The sequence below is a fragment of the Rhinichthys klamathensis genome, unplaced genomic scaffold (assembly GCF_029890125.1).
Source record: "Rhinichthys klamathensis goyatoka isolate OS25496 unplaced genomic scaffold, OSU_Roscu_1.1 h1tg000281l_1, whole genome shotgun sequence".
NCBI lineage: Eukaryota > Metazoa > Chordata > Actinopteri > Cypriniformes > Leuciscidae > Rhinichthys > Rhinichthys klamathensis.
Window position 1 is genome coordinate 6,790,504 of NW_026606800.1, and position 25,169 is coordinate 6,815,672.

Genomic DNA, 25,169 nt, shown 5'->3' on the forward strand with positions numbered 1-25,169 from the left:
TTTACTGTAGCCTACTATTTTTTATCAAATAAATAAATGCAGCTTTGGTGAGCATAAGCGACTTCAAACAAAAACATTTAAAAAAAACAAAACATTATTTCATTTTGACCAATGGAGTAAGGATAAGTTATAAAGTCACATTGTCCAGTTTACTGTAATGATTTGCCACAATGTGTGCCAAAATGTTAATAATTAATTTTGTGTGGTACACCCGGTACGCCCGGTACACCTGTGCAACAACTTTTTAGTCTAAAAAGCCCTGTAGGGTCCACTACTGCACACTTTACACTACAGCAGCCCCAGTATCTTCCCGGAAACCGTCTCGGATCAGGCCTGTGATACGGCGAATATGAGCCAGTGGCGAGTTTCGCTCGTGACGTGTGTCGCCAGTTCCCGCCCATCATCCGCAGCTCGTCTTTGCGGCACAGGGAAGAGAATCCGTAACCTGGACAAACAGCAGCCAGACTTCAGTCCACAGATCCATCCATCATCGCTATGGGAATTATAGCGTTCTTCTTCCAAAACGAAGCGCTTATCCCCTACTACTTGAAACCCGTCCACCCCGGGCAACAGACTATAAAAAGGCGTCAGTGGACGAAATTTGTGCACTGAGGGAATAAGCCAGCAAAGGGACAATACCTCACAACAATGTGGGTGTCCTGTTGATGCGGAGATGCTGATGCTCCACCTATGAAGCCGAAAAGTAACAGATGTGGACCTGGGCATATTTAAACAAGAGTGATTCCATTGGGACGATGCCTGGGAAAATGTCTATGACTTGTTCGCTGATGGTAAGTCAAGGATACTTTTGTTTTCGCATTATGCATCTCTTGTCCTCTCGAATATTCTGTCTTTTGTTCTATTTAAAGGGACAGTAGATGTAGCCTACCTGGTGTCGCACTTGGTGTATACTACAGTAGGGAGGATGGAGTCCAAACAAAAGATGAAGACAGAAATAATAAATTAATTAATTTTATTTTAGAGATGTTGTTACTGTGGCGCACATAGGTTTAATGCAGCTTAGATAAATAGAGCCTGGATGGCAAATATTGTCATTGTAGCCTATTATTTGTGTGACAGTTGTTTTTTTAACATGACTTAACATCATATAGTCATGATTTGAATGTCATTTATTTAGTATTGTATATTTTATGAATACCATTTATCATTTTAAAGACATTGGCATGACTTATGTCATTGTATCATAGGCAATGGCTTTATTGTTTTGAAGATACCCTAACATGACTTAATATGCCTAATGTATTGTAAACATTTACATGACTTAATATTCCCATGTAGTATGAAGTCAGTTGAGGTTAATTTGGTATATCACATCAGACTGGCTCATCCATTAGCAAGTCTTTATCAGGGGACCATAAATCCCCTAATGGAGCTCAGTTTTCAAAAACTGGATTTAGTTGTTTGATATCAGTGTGGGCTGATATACTTTATTAGCCTCACAACGCCAGAAGGATTAGCAGTTTTCTCTGTCAGTTCATCCATGCACCTTTGAAAATGTATTTATTGGCATTGACGCAAATGATGCAATGTTTTTGGCAGGTGGCCTGACATTTGCAGGAATATTCCTTGCTCATTCATGCCGCCAGCAGACTCATTGGCTGTTGTCGATTATAAAATGGGCATGAATGGCTCCAGACAGGGAGTGTTTTTTCTTGCTCTGCAGTCTTCAGTTATGATGTGTCGGAGGTGTAACAGGTGCCCTGTTTTTGTCGAGCAGAGTCTGGCACATGGAGTCCCATGATTTCACATCTGTGCCTGTTCTTGTAGATTTACACCCTATGTTGTCTTGAGAATCAACAAATATTCACATTCAAAAACCCTATCCTGAAGTCCATCCATAGATAAATTAACTGAAAAACCATGGTAACCCCAGATTAGTGTTTTTTATGACACTTTTACATTTGGTCTCTCCACATATCTTTAGTATTTAGTTTATCATTGATTACTCAATAATTAAAATAATTGTACAGTTATGTAAAGTCTATTCACCCAGATTGCAAGCTCATGTAATCAGTGAAACTCCAAGTCCATTTACTCATAGGTTAGTCAGGAAACCCCATGAGTCATTCAGAAGCATCATAGATAGATTGAGTCAACAATCAAGCATTGTAAACTGTAAATTACTGCTTTAAATCATTTAACCTTGTATTAAATGATATTTAGAAAAAAAAAATGTTTGAATTTAAGTTTATTGAACTTTTTAACAAAAAAAATATTTGCATACATGTAATCGTTGTTTCGTATCATATTTAATATATCTGGCTTTTATGCGTAATATAGTATTATATAATGAGAATATGGAGTCACACTTGAGGAGGGGAAAAAAACACTCAATATTATTCAGAGGCCCAAACTGAGCAAACTTATGTAATTTGCTGCAGTTGCTTATTTATTTGTAATATGAGATGAAATTCTGATAGCTTTGAAGTCAATGAGTTTTTTTTTAAACTCTATAACTATCACTTGTCATTCTATATCTCTCAATAATATGTCTTGTTCAGATTATATTTAAATGCTTAGTTTTTTTATTAGAGCTTATGATCAGAAGGCATATGTATTCATTTAGATTGTGTATATTACAGTTTTTTCAGCACAGTTTAATCATCTTAATAATTCAGAGGCCATGTATCAAATATGATACAGTAGGCTTCATGGTCAATATCTTTGATCAGCAGTTAATATCTTTTGATCATTTGGTTTCCTGATCAGCAGAAGAGAAAAGTAGGCTAAGTATTACTCTTTCTTAAGTTAATTTATGAGTGCATGAAGAGATATTCTGGTGTCTTTAAAAGTTGCACTTTGAAAGTCACAGCTAGCTAGTGCCAGTACTCGAGACATGTTGAGACATTACACAGACATGGACGGTCGAAAATGCGAATACACTCTCACATAATAAGTCATATCTATATAAGCTTTCAAAAAAATGCTCAAGACTGTATATTAGGTTTCATGCAAGTGCCATTTTAACCCAGACACTGTTTTTGGGTGGGATGAGAAGGTGGAGTTGTAACATGTCTTACTGTTTTGTACATCATGTCTATCGAAAGCAAGAGTGCGTGAAAAGTGTTCCTCTTATCTTAGGTTGTACGTTCCTCTTTTTTCCAAGCCGGTTGAAAGACAACTTGTGAACTTGAGGCAACAGTGTACTCATTCTTTGCTTTAGTAGCACACTAAGCGAACAGACATTGTCCTGTCATCAGTGAAGTTGTCCCCCTCGCTGGCCTACTTCAAACCCTCGTCTGTTCTGGTCCTCTTCTAGAGCTAAGGCCGCTGCGAAAGGACAGCTTTGCTTAATCGCTATTCATGTTCAGTGTGTCCTCCTGAAACAATCCCCATCACCTCACGAAGAGCAACACGTGTATCCGAGCCCAATCGGTCTGGCATCGTCCTGCGGTTCCCAGCGATGTCAGTATGTGTTGGCTTGAGAATATTAATGTCACGTTTGTTTTGATTCAGCCCTCCCCGTATTAGCAAGGAAATTAGTCTTCTGCGCTTTTATACTTCTTCTGTGCGGTCTGTTGTTGAGGAACTGTAATAAAACTCCAGGGGATTCACGATCAGCAGTTAATAGAACTTTGTGTTTAGAAACTGATGATGCAGCGAGGCCCTTGTGTGTTGGATGTTCACGCTTTCCAGCATCATATTTTTGGGTGACGACTTTTGTACTGAGCCCAAGATGCCTGTCGTGGCCAAAGCCCCATTTATGTGCGGAATTAAAAATGTGGGCTAGCATCATAAAGAATATTAGGTGCCGTTCACATGCTGTGCAGTCAGCTTTGCTGGATGTGCCAGAGGAAAGAGGGGCACCGTTATGATCGGAATTTGGCTTTCAATGGGGCACGTTCAAGCTGAAGTAACTTAAGAGCGGCCGCGTTTACAGGCTTCTTGTCATTAAAAGTTATTTTTTGAAGGTCACCAGGCTGTTAAGAGTGCTGTCAACACATTCCAGGGTTCAATGTTGTTGAAATGTTTTTGCATGGGTGATTTGCTGCAGACTGCGTAAATGTTATGCAGACTTTTATTGTCAGTGTTTAGAGAAGAATTTATGACTTGCTCACATTTCTGGCTGCTCACATAGCAGACTAAGGATAACATGCATGGTGATCCAATTCCACTGCATTTTGATGTCACAAGTTCTTAAGGTCATCTGGACCTTGTAGTATGACATCAATTAAGACATTTCATAATGCTCTTTACCTAAAAGGTATAGTTAATTGTCATGGTGATTTTTCCCTATTTTGATACAATCAGTCAATCAGATCTTTATTATTAGCCCAATGGTACTAATAATTACCATTTTTATTGGTTAAAAGTAAATACACATTAAGACTTCAGTTGAAGAAAAAAAAGATTAACAAAAGCAAAGCTCCCCAACCATCCGGGACAGTGCACATTAGTGTTTTTCATTGCATGGAGTGGCTAAACTTTACAGTTAAGGCCCGATGAAATTTAAAAAAAGGAGAACAAATATGTCTACATTCCCTTTGGATGAAGTATTTTGAAAATCTTCCCATATCACAAGTGAATTTAAAGGAGTTTATCATTGGTCCAAAGAAAAATGCATTAAGCCCAAAGTATACTTCGGCCGTCCGCGTTCCGCGTGACTTAATTTTCGCCATCAGGAGGGTCCTCGGACATCCAGCCCAATTTTTGCATGCGCATGTGCGAGTGACTTGAGCGCTTGAGAAACAAAGTCCACTAGATAGTGTGCATGCACCGAACACGTTTTTCCGCACTCACGGCCAAAGTAATATACTTAAAAAGGCTCGTGCACTCAACTGTGCACTCAAAACATTTTGTCAGATAATCCATTTCACATTTTCTTAAATTAGCGACTCTTCCGAAATGTCAAATTTGTCATGTAGTTGTTAAAAAGACATAAATATGCAGACATCAGAGGGAAAAAAAACTACCAGTGGTCTTTATTATTATATTGTTGACTCTTCTTACAATACAAACCGATGACACAATGGTCATTCATGCTAAAAGGACAATATTGTGTGTTTCGATTGCTTGTATAGTCATTGCATAACAGTCTTCTTCTTGTTCTTTCATTGTTGTTAGCTTCTGCTGGTCGGTGACGTCTTAACCCACACACTGACCCCCAGCCCGACCACAGAGAAGCCCTTGTCTCCTCGGCACTACCAACACATCGACCCCGCCACTGGTAACAAGCTGGTTTGCGACAAGTGTCCGGCAGGCACCTACGTGTCCTCCCACTGCACAGAGGCCAGCATACGGGAATGCAGCCCCTGCCCGGACGGCACCTTCACCCGGGGTGAGAACGGAGTTCAGCAGTGTCACCGCTGTCAGAGAAGCTGCCAAGCCCCTTTTGTTGAGAAAACTCCCTGCACGTCCACCACTGATCGGTTGTGCATGTGTCCGCCAGGTAGCTTCTCCCAGGGTGGAAAGTGTCAGCACCACTCATTATGTCCACCGGGGTGGGGCGTCCGAAAGCGAGGAAGTGAAACAGAGGATGTGCGCTGCCGGCCATGTCAGCGTGGCACCTTCTCCGACGTGGCATCAGATGCTCTGAGGTGCCAAGCTCACTCAGATTGCGCGTCTTTGGGCTTAACGCTGCTGATTAAAGGCACAGAGAAGACAGATAGTGTGTGTGGCCCAGTGAGTTCAGTCTATGTCCAACTTGGAGAGGCCTCCATTTCCACGGTTTCCAGCACTGAGTCAGCATATAGAGGTGAGAGTTAAAAAGCTCAATGTAGAGCTATTCCTTACTGATTAGAGTGTGTTTAGTGATAGATAGATAGATAGATAGATAGATAGATAGAGAGATAGATAGAGATAGAGAGATAGAGAGATAGATAGATAGATAGATAGATAGATAGATAGATAGATAGATAGATAGATAGATAGATAGATAGATAGATAGATAGATCTAGATAAATCTAGATAGATAGACAGTGTTTGTTGTACTAGTGCTTTCATCCACTGGTTTGGTGGTTACTAACAGCTCCCTCTGTTCAACATGATTGCTCAACCCCTTCATCAACTTCCCTAAATTGGTGTTTAAAAACAGCAGTGGTTGTATGTGATGTGAATATATGGTGTCCACATCAGCAGGGTTTCTTTAGAAGACTTTTTTTTAGACCTGTATGGTTGAGCTGTTTGAGATCAAATCCTCCACTCAGTGTCTGCTAGGCATTTGAAGCCCTAATTCTATAGCCTACTGTCTGAATATTGTTATTTTAATAATACATGCACCAAAATCATTTATCATCTCTTAATTTACACCCACACTGACACTACTGTTTAGAAGTTTTAGGGTTGATAAGAGTTGTTAATGGTTTTGAAAGGGGTCTCTTTATTCTTATCATTGCTGCATTTATTTTTGTCACATGATCCTTCCCAAATCATTCTAATATGCTGATTTGGAGGGCAAGAAACATTTCTTCTTATGATCAATGTTTAAACAGTTGTGCTGCTTAATATTTTTATACAAACCATGATACTTTGTTTCAGGATCCTTTGATATAGCTATAGAAAGTTCAAAAGAACAGCATTTATTTTAAAATAGAATCTTTTGCACCATAATAAATGTCTTTACTGTCACTTTTGATCAATTTAATGCATTCTTGCTAAATAAAAGTATTTATTTATTTTAAAAGAAAGTATACTGACCCCAAACTTTTGAACAGTAGCGTGTAAAATGTGTCGATATATAATATGTAAAAATATATACTAAAAAATGTGAAATTGTAAAAACAATGTTTCACTGAAATAGAAGTATTGACAGTAGTATTGTCCCCCTGTTTTATCTTACATTTCCATAAGATAACAATTTCTGATTCTTCAGTTTGCATTGACTAGTTTTTGGGTCAGATATGAGCAGTTAAGATGAGAAATCCATGTGAGATTATGTTGGCTTGAGCAGCATATCTCCACTTTGCTCTCTACACATGCAAGCTTGATGCTGGATTAAAGTGTTAGATACTCTCCCTTCTGATTTGTTGTCTAGGTTAAGCTCATCTTTAGGTCTGTATTTAATTCTCTCTCTGTCTCTGTTTTTGCCTGCTATTAAATGATCCACTCTGCACACAGCAAGTACTGCAGTTTTACCAGCTGCAGAGACTCAGGATGTAGCCGAGCCAGCCCTAAGTAGCACAGAAACGGCCCTCGGCACCGAAGACATTCCCACAACCACAGCTTCCTCCAAGGCTAGTGAGGAGGATGGAGGACTCTTAATCGCTGCAACTCAGGACCTTCCTAAATCGCAACACAAGCTCTCTGTATCACGAGACCCACAGCTTGACAACCAACAGGCTGTGGAGACTCTGTCTGAGGGCAAGGCCCAAGGTTTGGGTTACCGGCCTATCCGCAGGGGTTCGCCGAGGCCTAGCACGCACAAGCACTTTGACATCAATGAGCACCTGCCTTGGATGATAGTCCTGCTGCTTCTGCTGGTGCTGGTAGTGATCGTGGTATGCAGCGTAAAGCGCAGTTCGCGGGTGCTGAAGAAGGGTCCAAGACAGGATCCCAGTAGCATCATGGAGAAAGCCATCCACAAGAAGCCTAGCTCTCCAGCGCAGACCAAGGAGAGGTGGATCTACTACTCAAATGGACAGGGTGAGTTAAAACCACGCACCAAGTCTGGTGTGGCTAAACAACATGAAAGCATACAATTAAAGAGCCCTTAATGGACATGGTGAATTGTAAAAAAAAAAGAAAGAAAATAGATGGGAGGTAACATTTTTTTTCCCAAAGTATGTTTGTTTCAAACTAGGTGTGAAGAAGTTCGTAGACGTAGAGATTTTTTTTTGTTTTTAAAAAAAAATTAAAATCTGAAAATTGAATTGCTTCATTTAAATTCAACTTTATACTAAAGTTATTTAACCAAATAACTTAAAGGTGAAGTGTTTATTTTTTCTATGTTAAAATACTTTCTCCTATCCCAGGTAATCTATAAATTAATCATTCATAGGTTGATTTTCCCAGAAAAGTGTAAACACTGTTGTGGTTTCAAAACATTGCTCTGTTTGTTTGAGAATCCCAACCAGTCCAGCATAGCAACAATGATTCAACCAATGGCATGATTTTGAGGCATGGCTATTTGTTTGGCTGACCAGTGGCTTTACACATTTAACCTTTAATTAGAACTAGATTGTTGAATGGCATAAATAGATTTTTGAAATAGTGTTTATATCTATATGCTTTGGCAGATGCCAGACACTCACTTTGCAATATGAAAAGTGCCACAATGAATTTCCAATACACTAGAGTATCTGTGGATCTGTCATCACACCAGTGCTGTTAATGCCATTTATTCTGCTCTAGAAAACACAATATTGTATTGAGAACTTCAAAAGTTACGCAAACAAGGCCAATGTCAAGATCACCTCTCTCGTTTTCTGTCAGTCACATGATCATAACCTGATCTCCTTCTGTTTCTCGTTCTGCTCCTTGGATAGCCTTTGCTTTACTTCTCTGGGGTTTCTCTTTTATTATTTATTTCACACTCTGTGCCCCATAACCTGGTTGTTACAATGCATCAGAGGCTGCTAGGTTAGCTTGGACTGTTGTGATGGGTAATGGTTTATATTGGCCTCAGATATCTGCCTGTGTGTGTGTGACTGCTTCAAACATGAGCAGTTGGAACCAGATTATTCCAGTTCTTTGTGGTTTAGCGTTAGAGGAGTTTATCAGCGGTCATGCCCTTGTGGGAGATGAGAAGATGGACTGAATTATGTGTCTGGAGAGGTGTCTGAATTCAGGGTATATTCTGTTAGGGACTCATGCTTGAGCAAACCCCTAACCATAAGTACTGGGTATGTAACTCATACTGTACTCGTTCCACACATTTGTGCTACAGATGTGACTGATACTTTAAAAGGATAGTACACCAAAAAATGAACATTTTGTCATCACTTACTCAGCCTCAAGTTGTTCCAAACCTTTGAGTTTCTTTCATCTGTTGAACACACAAAAATAGATATTTTAAAGAATGTTGGCAATCAAACAGTCGATGGTAGCCATTGACTTCCATAGTAGGAAAAAATACTATTGAAGTCAATGGCTATTGTTAACGGTCTGGTTACCAACATTCTTTAAAATATCTTCTTCTGTGTTCAACAGAAGAAAGGAACTCATACAGGTTTGGAACAACATGAGGGTGAATGAGTAAATTATGACACAATTTTTGGGTAAACTATCCCTTTAAATTGTGTGGTTTGCTGAGAGGTGTGCTATTACTTTTAAAGCATTCACAGTTATAATTTATGATAAGATCGAACAATACAATGAGTAAAAAAAAAAAAAACATTGAAAAAATCTTAGGAATGAAATATCATATAGACACTTTTACCTGGGCTATTTTAAATTTAGGCCAGTAAGGAACCATGTAGTAATGATTCATTGCAAAAAATGTCCATTGTCTATCGTCAATAGTGTAGTGATGTATAAAGCACAACTCACACAGAAGTCAAACCAAGCAGTTTTGTGTTGATCAAAACAGAGGATGACCAACTAAAACTGATACAAAATGTGCATGGGGAAATCATTCGCCCATATGCGAAATTCCCAATCACGTGGAATGTCTGGATTTCACCCATTAAAATTTGCCAAAAAATTATAAATGTGTCCACACCTTAACACAAGATTCAAAAAGTTAATTGGCCTTGAAAACAGTGGAATATCAAGGAAAGGGAAAACCAATGACCTGCTCATGAGGATAAACCGTAAATAAAAAGAAAAAGTTAAACACTTCCACCAGGTACAAAAAAACAACAACATTTGCGCTATTTTTACTGTGGTGTTTTTCTCCCATGCACTCTTAAACGTGAACAATTGCGTTGTTTATTGACTTCTGCGAGCAAATAATTTATTACACGCTAAACAAAGATAGTAGAGCCTCCTCGAATCATGTTAGAAAGCACAGGTAACCTTTACACAGCCGGTTGCCTCCACAAACACAACACAAAACATTTCCCTAATGCATTCAAGGTGTGTAATTGGGCGGCCTGAAGTGCATGTGCATGTGTGTCCGTTTACTACATTAGTGAAATAATGGCCATAAAGGGCCGCATGGGAAACATATATAAAGATGGAGCGATCGTACAAATAATGAATTCTTTCATTGGAGGTATAACAAAGCACGCATAGCGGAGATCAAAGACGTAGAACCACCCGCATGTACGCCCCATTTAACAACCTCTGCAATAGGTGTTATCTATAAAAGCCCACTGCCCAGAATCAGGGTGGGCTGGGGCTTTTATAAGAGACGATTAGGAACTTCATGGGTGAGCCTAACTCTGCCAGCATTTTGTGTAAGAGTCAGGGGAACTCGGGGGAAGCTTGTAGGATCCCCTTGCTAGCGAGCCTCCCCTGGTCTTCATCATTGTTTTGATGGGGAAGTGGGTAATTACTGCGGCTGGTATCGTGTATGAGGTGTCAGGGATTTATGGGATGGCTGCGTTGCTGTGAGACATTCCGGCAAAGCCACCACGGCGACTCACTAAAAAGGGGAAGTCCTGACTCCCTTTGAGGATCCCTTTGTTTCCCAGCCAACCTAGACCTGTTGCAGCCGGTTTGCCACCTCATTTGATTTCTCATATGAAGACGTTAAGGCTTTGTTCTGTTGTAAACGGCTGTGGCTGATAAGCTATTGTCCTTGTACATGCAAATGATCCATAACGTGTTTCCTCACTTTCACATAATGCCTTTTGTATTGACAGCTGTTACTATGATGCATATAGGGTGGTCGATCACAAGTGGGCAGCCATTTACACGTGACGCATGTCTCAAATACGTCTCCTTTAAACACAAAAGGGTGATTTTGTGACTACATGCATCACTTGTCAGTGTTTTACTGCATGTATTTTCAAATATTTTTTCAAATATTATTGCATGCATATAGACATTTAAAGGTACAGTGTGTAAATTTGAGCATCTAGGGGTGAGGTTGCGAATTGCAACCAACAGAAGTTACGGTGGCCGACAGGAAAATATGTCGTCGTCTGAGACAGCAGAGAGGAGCCAGTTAAGCGACGAGGTTTCTTTACAAAGATAAATTAAGAAACTAAATTTACTTAATTATTCAGTAAAACGAGATGTTATTGCGAATATTGTTGTTACTTGTTCATCATTGTGTCAGTGTTTTATTTGCTGACTTTAGCTAGCTTCTTTGCAAGACGAACAACATAGTGACGAAACGCGCTCTGTAGTAGTTTGTCCATGTAGGGCTACTGTAGGTAAGGTCTTTATACACCACTGAAAACAGTTATGTATATGATATTGCATTTCTGTCAACAGATCCTCCTAAATATTACACAATGCAGCTTTAACATTGAATTAAATGTGAAATTCTGAAGGAGAATGACTGAAATATTATTTTCTTGTAAAACATTCCAATAATTTTTGTTTTATTTACTTTTTTTACAGCGCATATAGATAGTCACATAGAGTTTAAGAATAGCATTATACTTGCTGACTGAAGCTCATACCTTCAGCCTTGAAACATTTGTAAACACACTGTACATTCAGATAGTGGCGGCACATGTTTTCCCAGCATTCCATAAAAGTTGCCTTCAGGACTAGGGCAACCTAGTCCATAACGCAGTACAGTCATAGACATGGGAAAGTATCACGCAACCTATCGACTTCGGCCTAGATCCCTCAGACAGAGCACTTTGTCATGCCGGAGCGACCTCTGGAAACGACAGGCGAGAGGATGGGCAGCCCGCAGGCCTTGGCATTTTTAGATCCGCAGTACAGTCAGTGGCACGCTAACCCTCAGAGAGCTTCAGTCAATTTGCTACAGATGGATCCCAAATAAGACAGATCTGGCTTACAGATAGATGTGTTAATACCTTCCAGCAGCAGTTGTCCCCCACAGTCATCCTGTTAAGCTGAACTCTGTCACGTTCATCTTCAGTAGTCACGAATTCAACATGGATTGATCTGTGTTGTTTAATGTTGGGTTTTCTTCATGAAAGGTTACATGATTTATAATTTGTTCTTTGACAAACAAGAGTTTTTCAGAAACTATAGAATGTAGTTATTGATAATAAAGTATTATTTTGTCTTGTTTGACACATTTATTACTTTAAAGTTTTTTGTGTTTTTTTTACAGCTGTTTAACAGCATTTAACAGTTTACCGTTTACAACTAAATGGGTATTTTTTTCACTTTTTTAATAGTCTGCTTATACACAATAATTATCATGCGGGTAGATACAATGAAATACAACTAGATTTTTACATTTTCTGGAGAAAAAAAACAGAGTGGTGCTTGTCATAAAAAAGATCGCCTTAGCTTGGAACGCATTGTATTCTGATCCATAGCAGTATTTGTTTAGTATCATTGATATGGCTCGTGTTCTTTATTGTCAATCTATGGGATTTTCCCACAAAATTTGGGGGAGGTATATATTGGTGGAGGATATATTCATGATGTATCATTCATGTCTATAGCACAAATGGTGCTGGATGAGTTACAGTACTTGCTGGAGTTTAATACTTTGGGGAACATTCAGATCCCTAACCCTAAGTATGAGCGTTAGCAAACACCACTAATAAGTATCAAGTGGAAATATGCAACATATATGCATGACGTGCAAGTTAAATCATTAAGATTGCGCTCACATTTCTCTGAGGTTCACTCTTAGAAGGATTCCCTAGGAGGCAACTGTTTGTCACACTACACCAAGTTTATAAACACGGGCATCAATCTAGGTCATTCTTATGACCTTATCCATGGGACAGCATGTCCCACAGAAGCCGCTGGTGTACTGTAACCCAAGAGTGCTGCCCTTCTACACTGTATGATGCCATTCGCTTTCGCTAACTGTGTCTGTCTACACTATACTGCGCCAAATGCACATCATGCTGACTGCATTACATTTCCAAGACACATTCATGGTTTTGGATACAGCAGATACAAAAGTCAATGCTTACATTACCGTTTAAAAGTTTGGGGTTGGTTTTTGATCAGATGTCTCTTATTGATAATCAAGGCTGTATTTATTTGATTAAAAATACAGTAATATTGTGAAATATTTTTACAATTTAAAATAACTGTTTCTAATTGAACATATATTTTAAAAAGTAGTTTATTCCTGTAATGGCAAAGCTGAATTTTCAGCATCATTATCATTATCGTCTTCAGTGTCACGTGATCCTTCAGAAATCATTCTAATGTGCTGATTTGGTTCTCAAGAAACATTTCTTATTATTATCAATGTTGAAATCAGTTAAATATATATAATTATTATTTATTTATATAACTATATTTTATATTGGATACGGTCAGGATTCGGTGACAAATAGAAAGTAAAACAAATATTTAACTTTTGTAACCTTGCAAGAATGTCTTTACTAACGTTTTTTATCAATACAATGCAACCTTGCTGAATAAAAGTATTAGTTTCTTAATGCATATATTTTTAACTGGACTGTATCACTAGACTGTGCTGCACTGTAATATATCGAAGGAAATACCATACTTCTTAATAAGGTTCAAACTAGATTATACAGTAGATGAACATAGGATTGACCGTTGCTCTCATTCTTTAGGTGTTGATATCTTGAAGCTGGTGGCAGCCCAGATTGGCAGTCAGTGGATTGACATGTACAAGTCTCTGGCCAGTGCCAACGAGCGAGAGGTGGCCGCCTTTTCCAACGGCTACTCGGCAGATCACGAGAGGGCGTACGCTGCCCTGCAGCACTGGACCATACGTGACAGTGACGCCAACCTGGCTAAGCTGATCAATGCCCTTCACCGCCAACGCCGCATTGACGTGGTGGACAAGATACGCAGTGTCATGGAAGACAATCCTCAGGTGAGCATCTCTAGGTTTTCGGTTGACAATGAAGTGGTTTTTTTTTTTGCAAAAACATTTTCAGTCACAGACATCATTGTAGACGTGAGCTTTTTACAGTCAGCCATGATTACAGGATGAACAAGGCCTCGTTTACACTGTCAGTTAAATGTGACCCAATTCCGATTGTTTGCTCATATGTGACACAGATCGGATGTGTTCTATGACCGTGTAAACAGGAAAAAAACGCATGCATTCGGATATTTCGAGATCGGTTTCAGGCCTCGTTCATATGTGGAAATAAATCAGATATAAATCAGATATGTGCCAAGGCGTTTGTGGTGTAAACAGGCAAATAGGATCTTCTGAGGCATTAGGCTACGAGAAAAAAATAAAGTAACTATTATTTTATTAATATTTCTATTGTTTTATTGAATATTTTATATAAATATATATTATTATTATAGAAACATATTTTATTCATATTATAAAAAATATGGGGGAAAAAGTTGATTAAATGGTTTACATTTTATGTTTGTATTAGCAAAAACTTTTTCCTGTCATGGTCAAGCCACAAGCTGCTGTATTAGTCAGGCCACGATAATTGATCAAGTTGTCATGTGTATATAGTCTTATATAACACTCGCCCAGGTCTAATAACACTCTATTTGGATAATACGTGTGCAGAAGGGTAAACAAGCCACATGAGTGCCTCATGACTCCTGGCTACATCCCATTGAGCTGTATTACTAATGACAAAGGCCTGACAGGCTACCGGAGATGGAGGATCAGTCATCAACATTCATTTTAGTGTTTCAAGCCTTTCCTGTGTGCAGATTTGATAAAAAGCCACTTTATTTACTCTGTCCTTGTCTCAAGGTCACTGTAGATGGTGAAGATAAGGCTTTTGGACAAATTCTGATGCCACTGATATAACCAGGATTTAAACTGAGATAAAACTCTCAGACATGTTTATATGCCTGCCTGTCAACGCCGCCTCATAATCACCTAATTGCCAGTACGGGTGTTGACTTTCACTGAACTTGCGTCTATTAAGGTAGAGCATTCTTAGAGCACATCTTGTTCACCTTTTAAAAGCAGTTCTCCATTCATTCACATCACTCGTCCTCATGTTTTAAAGTTGAAAGGAGTAGCTCACCTTTAAATTAAAATTTAAAAGTGATTTTTGAATCACTGAATATTATAAAACTATGAAAATTAATATTTTTATTTTTCATCAGTAACTACTAAGCAAAATTTGGTCCCAAACTGGCTTACACCAGTCAAATTTAGTTTCATTTACCCAAAATTTGCAAACTTGTTGTTTAGATCCCTGTTTATTTTTTTTTTTATTAAACTTTATTTCATTTATATGTTTACTGCTAGAAAAATTGCAAACTGCCACAAAAAAGAAGATTTTTGAGAATCATTGAATATTATAAATAGGGCTGTCGAGCAATTACAAATTTTAATCTAATTAAATACATTATGTGCCAATTAATTAGTCTAATTAATTGCAAATTAAATGCGCATCAGATTTGTCTGAGAAATTACCCCCAGAAGATAATTTAAAGTCATCATTTAGTTAAATGAGAAAAGCATGAAATAGACATTACACATTTTATATATATATTTTATTTATTTATTTTTTATTCAACATATAATTTATTACTCAAAAACCTTTAGGCTACAATGGCCTTGATTTTTATTTTATTTTTTCAGAAGCTGGATCTGAATTTGTATTTAGATATATTTATTGCAGCTCAGATGTGGCATGAATGCATACATAATTGCATGAAATATTTTTTTTAATGGGTTTTAAATGGGATTAAAGGGATAGTTTTAAATTCTGTCATCATTTACTCTGATGTCGTTTCAAACCTGTATGACTTTCTGTCTTCTGTGGAACATAAAAGAAGATCATTTGAGAAATGTGTCAATCAATTGTAACCAAAACAGTTTGGTTACCAACATTCTACAAAGTATCTTCTTTTATGTTCCACAAATGAATGAAAGTCATACAAGTTTGAGAAAAACATGAGGATGAGTAAATGCTGATTGGGCTTTTATTTTTGGAGTGAACCATCTCTTTAAGAGATGTGAACTACGGAACGTGAGAATTACATGGGCCTGGTGAGGGCATTTTCTGTTTCTCTGAGCAAAAACATGATGCTTACAAGATCTGATATTGAATTAGCAATGCTGAATGAAAATGGTAAAGCAATGGGGGGGTGAAACTTCATTATTAGAAAGAGCTGCATTAATCAGAGCCACGTGTTTCCAGATCAAATCACTTGTATCCCATACTCCACAGTGCCACAGCACGCATAACCTCCCGTCAGGTGAATGAACTGCACATGGTAAGAAAGAGGCAGATGTCAGTGTCAGATTAAATGTGTTAAGGACGTTTAGATCGAGGTATGTTCGTCTTTGGTCACTTTGATGCCCAGAAATGTCCGGAAAGTAAGGAAGGAATATGCGATATGTAATCAAATGTTTAGTCTCTTATACTTTTTAATTTCATATTCATTCTGAATTTCTCTGAAATTCTAAGTTATTTACTTCCAACGAAACTGAGAGACGTGCATTTTTATGAGTTACAAAGGATACAAAGACATACCACTTGTACTCAACATGCAAGCAAACCTCAGATAAGGGCCCTCAGAGGATAAACACACCCAGTGCTCCACTTGACGTGGACGCCAGCCAAACAGCCCCAGAACTTTTAGACACTTTCACCAGCACTCAGTCTGTCCTGTGCTACTATTTATAGACAAAGTTTTGACAGGTTTTTCCTAGCCATAAAGAAGGAACAAAGAAGTTTTGTTTATTTTTGAAATATATAATGTTAAAAGTCCCAATACCAAGCTTTCTATGTGGACCATGCGCTGTTGTTCTGTAGGTGGTCTTGTTGAGTCTGGAGCAGTGTTAGCTGCGGTTAATAAGATCAGTGTGGGAGTGACACACTTTCCACATCTGTGGCTTGTGTCCTGGTGGGTGATGGGATGGCACAGCGTTCTTGGCGGCTCCCATGTTGTGGTTTCAGACGTTTGCCAACAGCTTTTCTGCTGGATGTGAATAGAAAATATATTTGGGTATACGCCCATCCTTCTTCCTGCGACATGAAACTTGTCTGAACAGTAGACTGCATGCTCAGAATAATGCGTTTGTTGGTGTCGTTGACACTAGACCTTAAATATGGAAACGGGGCAGATTCTAGTCAGTTCTAATACAAACAATGTCGGTTCTACAATAAGATAATGCTGATATGTGTACATATATACTGTTTAAAAGTTTGGGATATATTTTTAAATAAATTATACATTTTATTCAGCAAGGAAGCATTCAATTGATCAAATATGAAAAGTATCAGGGTTTCCACAGAAATATTAATGTGCCCCTATTATGGATTTTTGAAAATGACCTTTCATGTAGTGTGTAACATAGCTCTAAGTGAATGAAAACATCCTGCAAAGTTTTAAATCTGAAAGTGCACCGTATATAAAGTTATTGTCTTTCAAAAGTAAGAGTCGACTCTGAGTCAATGAAATGAATCGTTTTTCAAATGAGTCATAAGCCGTTTCGTCGTGACGTCAAGACGAAACATTCGTATATTGGCCGCCCACTTATTGCACTTGCAGACACCAGGGAAAACTTGAACCTCAAACCGACAGCTGATTCCTGTGGATACTGGATAGCATCATGTCGAGAAGAAGCTGTGCTCTACAATCTGAAGGTAAAACCAGTTTTTTTTTTCACTGCCCAAGGACGAGCATGTGAAGAATCAGTGGTTAAAATGCATCTTTACCACGATACCACAGCAGTGTAATCCTAAACTTTTGCTGTTGCCTTTATTTTACTGACGACTGCTTCTCAAATCTCGGAGTTCAATGGAGGATTCGCAAACCGCTTACTCTTGAAAGATGGTGTTCAAAAAACGTAGTTTTTAGTTTTATATTGTGTAGGTCTCCTGCTAACTGGTTAACTCACATTAATTATTACCGTCTTACTGAAATACTTCTGCTGATCAGCTGTGGGACACTATTACCTAAAACTGTGTCTATTAATGCAGATTGTCTGTCGTTCTCACTACTTTGAGGAAAGATTAAGCATGGAGCAAGATTTGTTTTACCAACGTTTATGTTACATCAGTCATTCACGGTAGAGCTCGGCTAATGTATGCACGGTTATTGATACAGTTCCTACATGTTCACCGCAATAAATTAGAAAAATACTCTTTAAATAAATAAGTACAAGTAAAATAATCGGTTTGTTGATGGATATGCACTTGTTAATGCTGATGGTGAGGAATTACCATTTCAACATCTCATAATGTACCTCAAACTGAGTAGCGTATCACTGAGAAACGTCCTGCTCGAGTCGTCATTGCGATGGAGGTTCGGGTTAAATGACTAGTTCTTCCAATGTTTCATCATCGCACTCGCTCTCGGATTGATATGGTAAAATCGAAGTCATTGTTCGTTACTGTTTTTAGTTTACAGTGTAGGAAGCCTCAGGACAAGCAGAGCTGATGTTAAGGCAATGCGCGTTTTTTGTTTTCGCACGCGCGCTGTACGCGGTAGACCAATTACAACAGACTGAGCTGTCTGGCCAATCAGAGCAGAGTAGGCCAATCACAACAGACTGAGCTGTCTGGCCAATCAGAGCAGAGTAGGCCAATCACAACAGACTGAGCTGTCTGGCCAATCAGAGCAGAGTAGCTCGCAGAAAGGAGGGATTTAGAGAGATTGATTCATCTGACGAGTCGTTTGAGAATCATTGAAAATGTGGTGATGTGCAAATATTTAATGAGAAAATTAAACAGTTTTTTTTTACCTTTGATGCATGTAAACATGTTCTAGGAGATTCCACAACAACATTAGGAAACTTTAAAATAGCATAATAGGGGAACTTTAAGCGGCTCCACTGTTTTCAATATCAGTAATAATAAGAAATGTTTCTTGAGCAAAAGTCGCTTTGTCATGACAAGCAATCAATTACATTTTAAAATATAATAAAATAGAAAAGTTATTTTTAATTGTAATTAGTTTCAAGCACACTAGACTACTGTAAAAAGCTCATTCTCAGTATTGTGATATTTTTACAATTAATGTGAAGTATACATCATGGTAGTGCTTTTTGACTTTTGCATTACAGTAATGAGAATTTTGTGGGGAAACGTTTAATTGAAAATGTCAAATTTGAAAGAAAAAAGATTTGATCTTTCTTTTTGTACGTTTATGGGGGCGATAAGCTTTTGCAGTTAGATATACTGTAGATGGGTAAACATTTGCCAGCAATGCACACCAGAGAGATGCATCTGTAATTGCCACATTCATTCTGGTTTCCTTTGTAAAAAATGTCTATTTTTGTATCTTGCATGTGCTGCGGCACACTTACTTCCTTCCTTTCAGCACCAATAGATGACTTCTGGGACAGGGTGGAGCAGACTTATCTGTCAGCTTAGTTCTTACTGTCTCAAGGAATATTTCACCCACTTTGAAAATTCACCCTCATGTTGTATCAAAATTATATGAGTTTCTTTCTTCCATGGAAGAAAAATCATAAAAGTAGTCCATACAAGTTGTATGGACTAAAAAACAAAAAAACAAAAAAAAAAACCTGTGAAGTCATCTCTGTGACTTGTCATATTTAACTAATTTCACAGAAAAACTCAATTATTTGATGTACTTTTGCAATAGCATGAACAATATCAGACAGGGGGGAAAATGCCAATTGTCTGTAATGCTGCATTACTCATTTATTAAACGGTTAGTTCACCCAAAAATGAAAATTATGTCATTAATGACTCACCCTCATGTCGTCCCAAGCCCGTAAGACCTCCGTTCATCTTCGAAACACAGTTTAAGATATTTTAGATTTAGTCCGAGAGTTTTCTGTCCCTCCATTGAAAATGTATGTACGGTATCCTGTCCTTGTCCAGAAAGGAAATAAAGACATCATCAAAGTAGTCCATGTGACATCAGTGGGTTAGTTAGAATGTTTTGAAGCATTGAAAATACATTTTGGTCCAAAAATAACAAAAACTATGACTTTATTAAACATTGTATTGTCTTCCGGTTCTGTCCGCAGTGATGCTGCTGACGTGTTCTCGGATAACCAGTAACCAGAGAACACGTCACCAGCGTCACTGCGGACTCGTGAACGCGGAACCGGAAGAGAATACAATGTTTAATAAAGTCATAGTTTTTGTTATGTTTGGACCAAAATGTATTTTCGATGCTTCAAAACATTCTAACTAACCCACTGATGTCACATGGACTACTTTGATGATGTCTTTATTTCCTTTCTGGACAAGGACAGTATACCGTACATACATTTTCAATGGAGGGACAGAAAACTCTCGGACTAAATCTAAAATATCTTAAACTGTGTTCCGAAGATAAACGGAGGTCTGACGGGCTTGGAACAACATGAGGGTGAGTCATTAATGACATCATTTTCATTTTTGGGTGAACTAACCCTTTAACTTTCTTGGCCTCTTGTGTTGCCATTTTACTGGTTTTAGTGGTGGTGTCTTTGAGTTCAGAGCTGTTTTTCTCTCTGTGGGGTGACTAATGAATGACTAAATGTGATCTCTCAGTGTGCCACTCAGAGTAATGGTCTGCTTTTCTACGTGCCATTGATTATTCACTGCTGATTCCAAGGGAAACTTTCCCGGAAATGGAGTGGTTTCCATCTTTCCTACAGTTCGGATCTGCCACTTCAAAAGTTTGAATACCTGCCCAGGCTATTATACGCTTCCCTGAATAGCTTATGTCAGGATTTCCCAACCTGGAAATCACCACAGCTTTTTTAGTGGCCGCCAAGTCTTTTTGATTATGATTTCGGCTGCTACATTACAATCAAATGATTTCCAGAGAACCCTGTTATAAAGGAAAGAGTTTGTTTTTTTAAGCGTTAATCATCTTTTACTGACCTTTACCAGGCAATGGTTGCATAAATTGCATTATTAAATGTTTTTTTAATGGAAATTTTACAATTTCTATCAAACATTAAAAAGAAAGCTACTGTATTTTTTGTAATGTTATTGTAATGCTGTGAATTTATTATATTTTATTTAATTTTATTATGTATTATTATTATTTATTTATTTTTTACCATGAATATAGCCTTTGATGCTGATAGATAGATAGATAGATAGATAGATAGATAGATAGATAGATAGATAGATAGATAGATAGATAGATAGATAGATAGATAGATAGATAGATAGATAGATAGATAGATAGATAGAAAGAAAGAATTGTGGATAAGCTCAATATTCATAGTTTGCTAAAATGGTGACCATATTGGCCTTTAGTATCCAATACCGACTAAAGAACAGTACTAGACTGTGGTAATAAAATCCGGATTGTACCGACTTGTGAACTCATTCTAGGAAATGCACTATTCATACAGGGGGGGGGGGGTTTGTGAATGTAACACAGGCCATGTGCTTTGTGGGCAGTGAATTTCTGGCTGTACTTGATCTTTTTCATCTGTCCTCCCATGACGCAAAGGGCAGCAGGGACAGGACTCATGTGGGTGGTCCAGGTCTGGAAGGCCGAACCCTTTGTACTGACCCGGCCATGGGCACATAGTGAGACACTTGTAGAGCCCACACATTAATACAGTCATCGCTGTCTATCAGCAAAGACCCTCATTCTTCCAAATCCATTACTCACATAATAGTTGTTCCAAGAAATCGTTGTTTGTCCTGACAGGCTACACTTGTGAGTTCAGAACAGCTTGAAAAGGAATCTCTAAACAAATATGTGTGTGCCAGAATGATTTTCTCATCGCCGTCATTAACATGTACTCTGACACCTCTTTTGCCGTAGGTTGACCTGAACAAGCTAATGACGGCTGTGAATGTAAGCCATTGTCTGAGCCCCAGCCATAAGCCTTTAGAGTCGCCCGGTGTGGTGGTGGAGCAGTCCCCCATGGAGCGCACCAAGGGATTCTTTCCCGACGAATCCGAGCCACTGCTGCGCTGTGACTCCACTTCCAGCAAGGACTCTGCCCTCAGCCGGACGGGCTCTTTTATAACCAAAGGTAAGTGCACGTGGATAAACAGGAACACGGCTAGAAAAACACACCAATAAGAGTTGGCAGTATAAAAACATCTATAACAGGGGTGTCCAATCCTGCTCCTGGAGGGCCACTGTCATGCAGAGTTCAGCTCTGACCCTAAACACTAAACACACCTGAACCAGCTACTCAAGGTCTTACTAGCCATACTAGAAACTTTCAGGCAGGTGTGTTGAGGCAAGTTGGAGCTAAACGCTGCTGATATTCTATGAATTATTATTATTTAATTTTGTTTCTCGTAATTTAACAATTTAAATTAAAATATAATACAATTTCAATAAAATGTAACATCATTTAAGTGCCCTGAATTCCTCAACGATGTAAACAGTTTTCCTCAAATACTTCAGTGTTGTTTGATGATCTTTATTGTGATGAAAAGTAATTTCTTATAGTTTGTAAAAATGGCCTCCTTGTGAAAGCTTTACGTTCCTGCATCATATGTTTAACCGCTTTAAATATGCAAACGGTTAAATCATAAGAAATGTTTTTATTGATATGCTATGATACTTTTATTATGTATTAAATGTAATGCTATTTTATTTTATATTAGATATATTTAAAAATAATAAGACATAATAAATTAATGAATTGAATATTATTTAAATAATATATATAATCAGACATAAAAATATCTAAAACACAAATATATTATATTCATAATATTTTATTGTTTTAGAGATTTCTTTATTATTATGATTATATTATTTCTATAGATATTATTTTATATAGATAAATCTCTCATCTCGCTCTCCCTCTCTCTCTCTCTCTCTCAATATATATATATATATATATATATATAATATTCTTCTTGTGATTTAACCATTTAAATTAGTGTAAGTAATTAAATTAAAGTTTAAATTATTAGATAAGTGTTCAGGAAAAGGTTTAAACAGGTTTCCCCAAACGTGTGAAAGGTAATGTAGTAATTGTAACATTATTGCCCCCTTGTGGATGCTCTATGTTCAACCATATATTGTATTAAATCTTTTGCACTTTTCTTGAATTAATTGATCATATTTGTTGTGTTAATGGCAACGCTGGATTCTTCTGTCCCTCAGAGAAAAAAGACACTGTGCTGCGGCAGGTGCGTCTGGACCCATGTGACCTGCAGCCCATCTTCGATGATATGCTGCACATTCTCAACCCCGAGGAGCTCCATGTCATTGAGGAGATCCCGATGGCGGAGGACAAGCTGGACCGCTTGTTCGAGATCGCCGGGGTGAAGAGTCAAGAAGCAAGCCAGACGCTACTCGACTCGGTCTATAGTCACTTGCCTGATCTCCTTTAGACCTTTACAACATCTCGCTAATGTCAGCTACAGAAGCAAAGTGACGGACACACAAATGTGCACTCACTCCGTTCCATTGTGGGCTTCAGTCACGTGCACGCAATTTTAAAACCTCTGGAATGCTCAGACGGGAGTTCATCTGCACACCAAAAGCTGCTCCTTGCGCTAGCATTCATATAGCGTGAATGAAGCGTTCTCTGGATACAGCTGGTGTCAATGCTATAACCTCTCTAACATGCAGCATATTCTTGCACACACCTCAGCATGATGTCTAACTCAAAAGCTATATGATGTAAATTATAAACCGGTTTTGTAAATTGTTAAATCAACCATTTAGTCCCTTGACCTTGTTTTCATTTTATTTTATTATTGCTACTTTTCAAATTAACACATCCTAATTAGCAAGGTATTTTTGTTCCTTTTTTTTTGTTCACAAGTATTACTACTGTAGCTTGTTTAGATCAATTGTTGCAACTTTGTTTGTGTTTTATGTGATTTCAAGGGCATTGAAAATCATTCCTACTGGTTATGATACAAATCATGACTGTGGATCATGTGCATTCACTATACAACTCTTAAAATAAACTCCCTTCCCATGTGCTTTTCCAATAAAAGAGGACAAAAAACAAGTATGATTGCGAAGTAATTTCACACAGGCTAGAGTACCACCAAAAATTAATTTCACAATATTTAGATGTAGCATTTCAGTATTCATACTGTGCAGATATGTGGAACAGAGAGAATGTCTCTGTTAAACTCTGTTAAATCAAGTCACTCTGGTGCTAGATGTCAAACTATGGGATAGATGTTGATTTTATCCTAATAACAGGGTGTTTCAGGTCGTTTGGCCACTGAACTTCAAAAAAAATGTAGGTCAAGACGAAATAGCAGTTAGTAACTCTCCTGGATCTTAGAAGGAGTGTCGGATGAGCTTTTTAGAAACAAACAAAATCATGGAGCGGAAAGATATGTATTCTTATGGCTGTTTTAAAGTGTAACACATGTAACCAAGACATTTATTATTATTGTTAATTATCATGTAACCTGAGAATTCAACAGATTAAAGTTTTTGTCATAATTTGTGGTTGTTTTCATGTGGGTTTCTTATGAATAGTAGTCTTAAATTTTCCTTTGTCCATGAGCTGCACCATGAAAATGGCAATATATCACTTTAAGTTCATTTTGTGGCTCATGACCAATTACGATATAATCTTGAAGTTTGTGGAGATGTGCACAAACTTCAATATTATATCGTAATTGGTCATGAAGTTTGTGGAGATGTGCACTTTGTTGTAAGCATTCTCCCTCTTGAGAGCAATTTTTCAGGAATTCATATAGGGTCAATTCATAAAGTCTGTCAGGTTTATAATATTGACTGACAGATGCAAAACATGTTGCTAATAGAGAGTTACACAAGAAAGTGTCTTTCCTCATTCTTAGTTACTTTAGTCTGAAAAGGCATTTTGCATATATTTTCCACTTGCAGGACTCGGGTTATGCTCAAGTTCACAGGAGAGAAAGAAAAATATAAAAATATATCTGCTGTCTTTTTTAGAGTACAATAGGAAAGCATCATTGATTTTAGCTCATAAGGCTATACTTTCCCTTAATTTCTCTTACTGTGAATGTCTGCTTCTTCAAACCTGATATATATGAACATTAGCGTCTTTAGATTTAAAAATCAATGCGTTCAAATATAATTTTTAACAGTATGAAACAATTTTTTTTTTTGCTTATGTTCATGATCACGTCACTTCTGTTGCATCAGCGTCATTTAGTCACCAAAATACAAAAACATTTTATTTTTTTGTCAATGATAATGAAATTTAAAATATGAATGAAGATGATCTTGTTAAAATAAATAATTTTCTCTGTGTTTCACAATTAACATGATCAGCACTAATGACAAACAGGATACAATGGGACTAAAAGCACATCTTAAAGAAAATGTGCCATTTTTAACTCCCATAGTAAGATTGCAGAAAAAAAAATAGGTAT

General features: G+C 37.8%; 1 protein-coding gene across 1 annotated transcript; it reads left to right on the forward strand.

Annotated features, from left to right (window-relative positions):
- The first annotated feature begins 419 nt into the window (after positions 1 to 419).
- On the forward strand, positions 420 to 24,251 carry tnfrsf21 (tumor necrosis factor receptor superfamily, member 21). Its single transcript, XM_056269173.1, has 6 exons — positions 420 to 791; positions 5,086 to 5,716; positions 7,078 to 7,602; positions 13,545 to 13,810; positions 21,634 to 21,847; positions 22,942 to 24,251. Exons 1-6 carry the CDS (start codon positions 711 to 713, stop codon positions 23,169 to 23,171), a joined length of 1,947 nt encoding a protein of 648 aa, XP_056125148.1. The 5' UTR covers positions 420 to 710; the 3' UTR covers positions 23,172 to 24,251.
- The last annotated feature ends 918 nt before the right edge of the window (positions 24,252 to 25,169 follow it).

Coding starts and splice junctions, on each gene's coding strand:
- tnfrsf21 (XM_056269173.1), top strand. CDS start 711: ATGTGGACCTGGGCATATTTAAACAAGAGTGATTCCATTGGGACGATG. Junction 5,717..7,077: donor CACTGAGTCAGCATATAGAG/GTGAGAGTTAAA, acceptor CTCTGCACACAG/CAAGTACTGCAGTTTTACCA. Junction 21,848..22,941: donor GGGCTCTTTTATAACCAAAG/GTAAGTGCACGT, acceptor TCTGTCCCTCAG/AGAAAAAAGACACTGTGCTG.